The following is a 6,000-nucleotide window of genomic DNA, read 5'->3' on the forward strand; positions in this document are numbered from 1 at the left end:
CCTCCCTTCCTCCCTCCCTCCGTCCCCCTTTCCTCCCTTCCTTCTTCTTTCCTCCCTACCTTCTTCATTCTGTTTTTTGTGAGGTGGATATCTCACTATTTTGCTCAGGGTGGTCTCAAATTTCTGACCCGAAGAGACCCTCCTATCTCCGCCTCTAGAGTTTGTGGGACTACACTCGTGCACCATGTCCTTGAGCTTGTATGGTTTATGTTCATAAACACAATGTAGACAATAGTATCTACCCCAAAGTCTCAACAGGGTCATAAAATTGTGGACTAGCCTCAGCGTAGATGAATACTGATTTTGGTAGTGTTTAATAAAAGCTAATTTCAGCTTGTGCATTGATTTATTCACTTCACCCCCCCCCCAAAGTATTCATTGAGTGCACACAGGTTCCCAGTGTTGTTAGGATGCATAGCTTTATCAGAGGACAAAGCATACCCTCAACTAGAGAAGACAAGATCTTCTTGTTACAAAAACTTTAGCTGGAGTCTGAGGACTGGTGTGGAAGGTGTTCTTAAGTGATCGACTGCCACATGTAGACTTGATATGTTGGCTATGTATGCAGCTAATGTTGAATCCTCAAAGCACAATGATCCCCAGAGGCTTAAGGACAATTGTAGTTTTACAAATATGGAGAACTTGATGGTAAAGCAAACAGTTGCCTAGCAACAGTCTGGGTAGCAAAGGTGTGAGACACTGGCGTGCTATGAGATCAGGGGAAGAAGTGGGACTGCAGTGGTTGGAAGGGATGTCCTGGAGAAGGCAGCCCTTGGGCCTGAAATTAAAGAAAAAAGTAAATTATAATTGTGGAATGAAAACAAAAGCGAGATTAATATCTTTAAAGGTAGAGAAAAGACCCCTAGAGATTCCTGGCCACGTGTAGGACTGAAGTTTGACCAGTACAGATAAACTGAGCGTTGGTCCCAAGGCCTCAGCTGATGTCTGGAGCTTGCAAAGCTCTCCTTCACTCTTGAGGTTCCAGCTTCGCTCCAATATCAGAACCTCATGACATTATAACTACGTCTACAGGACTGGCATGTCTGGGACGAGGAAGGAACTCTGACTCCAGTCCACGGCCACAGACTGACAACTCAATCCCCTCAGCTCTGGCAGTCACTGGAGTCAGGATAATGGCGATCTAACCTCAGTGTAGCAGCACGGGCCTACAGAGAGGCAGGTGGCATACTGGACTTCACATGCAAGGACTCTGGGCCTGGCAGAGGCCACTTTCCAGGCTTTCACTCCACTGGGTGCGATCCTGACCACTGTCTTTTCCCTTCTCTGTGAACAGCTGCAGGTGGTTGCGGATGTCTGTGGTTGCAGTGTGTTAGATTCCCAGGCTATGCTGAAGTGCCTCAGGGAAAAGTCTTCCTTGGAGTTGCTGAGCCTTGGCAAGGTGAGGAGAGATGGGAAATTTGTGTGGGTAACTCAGAAGATGGTAGTGGCCAAATATTGTATCTGTTTTATTTGCTTTGATTGGAAACTTTGACAAGAGAGGGGTGGCGATTCAGGGCAACCTCTGAATGATGTGGGGTTTAGGACTCCTGCAAGTGACTTAAGGTGGGAGACGGACATTGCTCAGCCCAGGTTGTTGCTTAGATGTTGAAGGCATCTGGGAAGAGGACCATGCTTGTGCCCCATGACTCCAGAAGCTAAAATCAAGATCAAGGGCTGGGAATTATAACTGAGAGTCTTTTTTTTCTGTTGTTGTTGCTGTAGCAGAATATTCTGAGCTATCTGCTGCTTATGAAGGAGCTGGCAGAGATGCCACTGCTGCAGGTATTCAATCAAAGTCTGGCTGGCACTAGAGAATCTTCAAGATTAGATGGCCGATTGGACTGGATGGATTTTAATGGATCTTCCGGTTTGAGACTCTTTGCTAGCCCTTGAATGATTAAGATTGTTGCTTCTCAGACTCAAATGTTTGTAGCTACTTGGCATGTATAGAATATCTGCATTCTGGAGTCTATAAAGTGGATAATGGCCACCTACCATTGTAAGCTCTTCATGGTCCCTTCTACCCAGTCCCCTACACAGGAACCTAAAAAGAAAAAACATGATCAGAGCGGTCGAGATAGCTCATCCAAAAAAAAAAAAAAAAAAAAGGCATTTACTGCATAAGCTGAATGACCCCAGTTTAATGCCCAGAACCCACCTAAAGGTAAAAGGAGAGAAAACTCACACACAACACAGGTGTCCTCTGGCTTTCATAAGACACTGTGGTATGTGTATGCTACACCTCCCCCCTACACACACGATAAAAAAGGCACAGTGAAGGGTTCGTACCTCCTTCCTTCATCCTGGCTACTCTTCTCCTCGCCATTTGGCCAGAAGTTCTTAAACTTGAGCAGGCATCAGTACCACCCGGAGGCGATGGCTCTCAGTGTTCCATATTCAGCTACTGTGCTAGGTATTATTTTTCTTTAGTTGATATTATTATTATTATTGTTTTATTATTCAGTAGATGAGAAACTATGGCACAGAAAAATTTAGATATTTTTCCTTTTTAAGTAAATGACAGGACAGGTCAGAAACTAATGCATTTGACTGGGCCTCTAGTGTTTTGTTTTTCCTCTTTCCAGATGCCTTTGGACCATCTGGGGACAATAGTTTTTATTAACAGAGGTAACTGTTGCTTTTTCCTCTCTTGGTTGCAGAAAACAAGGTCATTCACTCGAGTGGTCGATGGTTCTTTCTTTCCCGATGAACCGCTAGAGCTGCTGTCTCAAAAGGCATTTAAAGCACTTCCTTCTATCATTGGAGTCAATAACCAAGAATGTGGTTACATTCTGCCCATGGTAAGAATTCTGTATTTCCTCCTGCTTCTTCTTCAACAGCAATGCAACCGCTTGCTTCCACTGGTGATTCCCCGTGTGATAGAAGTCAGGACCTTTTGCTCTTTGGCAGCAGACTCTTCCCGCTGACTGGAAGAGGGTGTCTTAATCTGTTTGATGTCATTAAAATGCAATCCTTGGTGCTGGGAATTTTAATTTAGACCAGGTTTATTTGGCTTATGATTCTGGCCAGTAGAAAATAAAAACAGTGTGGTGACAACATTTGAAGATGACTTCACAGGCTATGTCGCAGCATGGTGGAGAAGAAGAAAGGGGAAGGGCTGCATGCAGAGGGGCCCAACATAAAGAGGTGACCCTACTGGATAACAACTCATTGCCTGGAAAACTAGCTAGGTCCTAGGTAATCTCTTCAAAAGATGGCGCACCTTTGACCTAATCACTTTCGCTGAGGTCCCCCTCTTAGAGATTTACCATCACACATTTACAATAGGTACGAAACTTCCAGCCCACGAACTTTTGGTCAGATGTACTCAAACACATCTAAACTATAGGCAAGAAGAACCAGGGTCTGGAGGATCAACCATATGTCTGTCTTGTTCCATATACAGATTTGTTGCAAAAGAAGTAACTGTGTGAAGAGGAGAGAGTTGGACCCATTTGTCTTTACTAAAAACAAACAAAAGAACTACGAATGATTGTTTAAAGTTTACTACTTCAAATAGGTTTTGGAAATTTCACTCCTTCAAATGTTTTATATTCAGTCTTGGCCCTGACATTCTGACTTCTGAGAAGAGTTCGTGTCTACAGTGGAATTAGGGAATGCCGGGAAGTTGTACACTTAGAAACACCAAACCTTCAGTAGGGGGCACTCAGAGGTTCCTGCTTCCCATTGGGTCACACTCTCCAGAGAGTGCGCTTAGTTAAGAGATGCTTTTTGGAGCATGCTCAAAGCATGCAGAACACACTGGGAAGAAGTCTTCTCTAGGGGGCATCAGGATGGCGAGGCTAAGCCTCTCTGAGGAGGGCTGATTGAACAACAGCCTGGGTGAGCATGGAGGGAAGCTTCCTGGACTCTGGGGTTTAAGAAGCTTCTCATCTGACTTAGAAGTTTGGAGGAGAGATCAAATTCATTATGATGTCAAAACTCATTTCCCTAAACCAGCCTCTTTATTTTAAACTGGCAGGGGAAGGGGGCGAGAGATAAAAGAATCAGTGACCATAACCATCGTGACCAGTCCCTAGAGTGCCTTTCCCATGCCAGGCACACACCTAAATGGGAACTAACAAGCAGGCGCCATCTCTTCTACTATAGTTCTAAAGAAGCTAACTTTCAGAGGGTGCAAGCAGTGCTCCTGTCTCCTCGTCAATAAGGAGACAGCGGTGTGTAACTCACTCATTTAGCCTCTGCTTTCCGAGCAACAAGCCCAGATGGTTTACAGGGAATACCCTTCTTCTTTCCACAGAAGGACACCCCTGAGATCCTCCTCGGCTCCAACAAGTCTGTTGCTCTTAACTTGATACACATTTTCCTGGTAAGTAACAGTGGGTGGTGTGGCTCTCCAGAGAGTCATCCACTTGGCAGAAATCCCTGTTCTACACATGGATAGAGGTTAGAGTAAAGACATTCTCTATGATTCATTAATCAACTAGTTAATTCAGTAGACTTTTTATTGGTTCACAATCCCTTATTCACAATCTTAAGGTCAAAGAGCTCTAAAAACCCGAAGGCTTTCTGTAACCTTCATATTAGCCAAATGCGATCTGTGGACCTTTTAACTTCTATGCGTTCATTTTCTTTATTTACGCCATTATCAATCTGTTTCTGGCACATATTAATGTGGATTTGGGGGTACTTTCCCCCTCAAGAATGTTGCAAGCCAGCACATATACTGAATTATCTAAGTATGATTTGAAAAGTTTTGAATTATGAAATATACAGGAGGCTAGAATTCTATATTTACTATGAGGTCATCAGGCATTGTGTTAAGTTCCAGCATTAACAGTCATGTGCTTATCTATTAAATTGTGAAACATTTCATATGTCAGAAACAAGCATACTAGCATCAGGTAGACCCTGAGGTATGAAGATAAATTTATTTTTTCCCTCCTGTTCCTTCCATCTTCTTTCTTCCCATAAATATTGATATAGCATAATCACAAAGCCACATTCATTGCTTTTATTGAATCATAGAACATCTGTTTACTGAAACTAAATACTCTAAAACTTGCCCCGGCAATGAGATCCAGTGTGGGGTGAACATACTGTGTCTCATGAAGCACAGCAGATGAGAGCCCATGGCCAGTGGTGTCCACAGGAGGATCAAGGTAGCTCCCTGCAGGAAGAAAGAGTTTCAGGGAGTCAGGAGTGAGCGGAGCATAGGAAGAACTATAGGAACCAACAGGGAGCTGAGGAATGGGAAGAGATCAGCTGAGGGGTGACTCCCGAAGGCGAGGATCCATGAGATGGTGATAACCCAGAGAAACAGGGAAGGGGAAGTGATTGGGCTTCCATTTGAAGGTTTCTTCTAGCTAAAGAGTACAGTGGCCTGACTGGGTCAGTCAGGGGACTCTTTAGTCTCTGGGCCTTGAATGTTTGGTGAGTCTTGACTAGCCGAGGAAGTGAACTGAGCCTGAAGACTGAAGGATATTCATGATATAAACAGAGCAGTGGGATCCCTCTGCCTGTTGGTAGATGCTCCTTGGAGGAGATTTCCATTGCTCTGGGTCATAGGGGAAGGGGTACTGGAGAAGAAGAAGGACATTTCAAATGCTGAATGTGTCTTGAGCCAAATCTCAAGGGTGGGAGTAAGTAGGTTTTCTGGGATGTCACAAGAGTGAGGGCTGAGCTGCAGGGTCTCTAACTAAGACCTGGTAGCATGCTGGAGCTGCTTCATAAGTGGCAGCCATTTCTCTGGCCTTGATCCAGAAGCCCAGAGTCTGCCTTGTGACTGTCATCTGGTGGCTTGGCCGTGACTGGTAGCCTCTCCACCCCTCTGGACACTTCTAGGCCTGTAAGGTCTGTCATCTCGTGATCCATGTGGACAGGCTCTCGTACCAAAGCCTGCACAGCTGTAGTCCTCTCTTACTCTGGTGTTGATGTAAGAGCGGCGGAGCTGCGTCCCCAGCACCCGGCCGCCTGCACGGCTAGCTTTATACCTGAAATAATTACACGGAAACTGTATTCTTTTAATCACTGCCTGAC

General features: G+C 44.8%; 1 protein-coding gene across 1 annotated transcript in view; it reads left to right on the forward strand.

The window, feature by feature from the left end:
* Nucleotides 1–6,000, forward strand: part of Ces5a (carboxylesterase 5A) — a 280,153-nt gene that overhangs the window by 261,964 nt on the left and 12,189 nt on the right. Inside the window, exons 28-30 of the mRNA XM_026778600.1 lie at nucleotides 1,295–1,399; nucleotides 2,661–2,801; nucleotides 4,262–4,330. Of these exons, the coding sequence (XP_026634401.1) occupies nucleotides 1,295–1,399; nucleotides 2,661–2,801; nucleotides 4,262–4,330 (315 nt within the window). The remainder of the gene's footprint in view (nucleotides 1–1,294; nucleotides 1,400–2,660; nucleotides 2,802–4,261; nucleotides 4,331–6,000) is intronic.

Source organism: Microtus ochrogaster, chromosome 4 (assembly GCF_000317375.1).
Source record: "Microtus ochrogaster isolate Prairie Vole_2 chromosome 4, MicOch1.0, whole genome shotgun sequence".
NCBI classification, from domain to species: Eukaryota; Metazoa; Chordata; class Mammalia; order Rodentia; family Cricetidae; genus Microtus; species Microtus ochrogaster.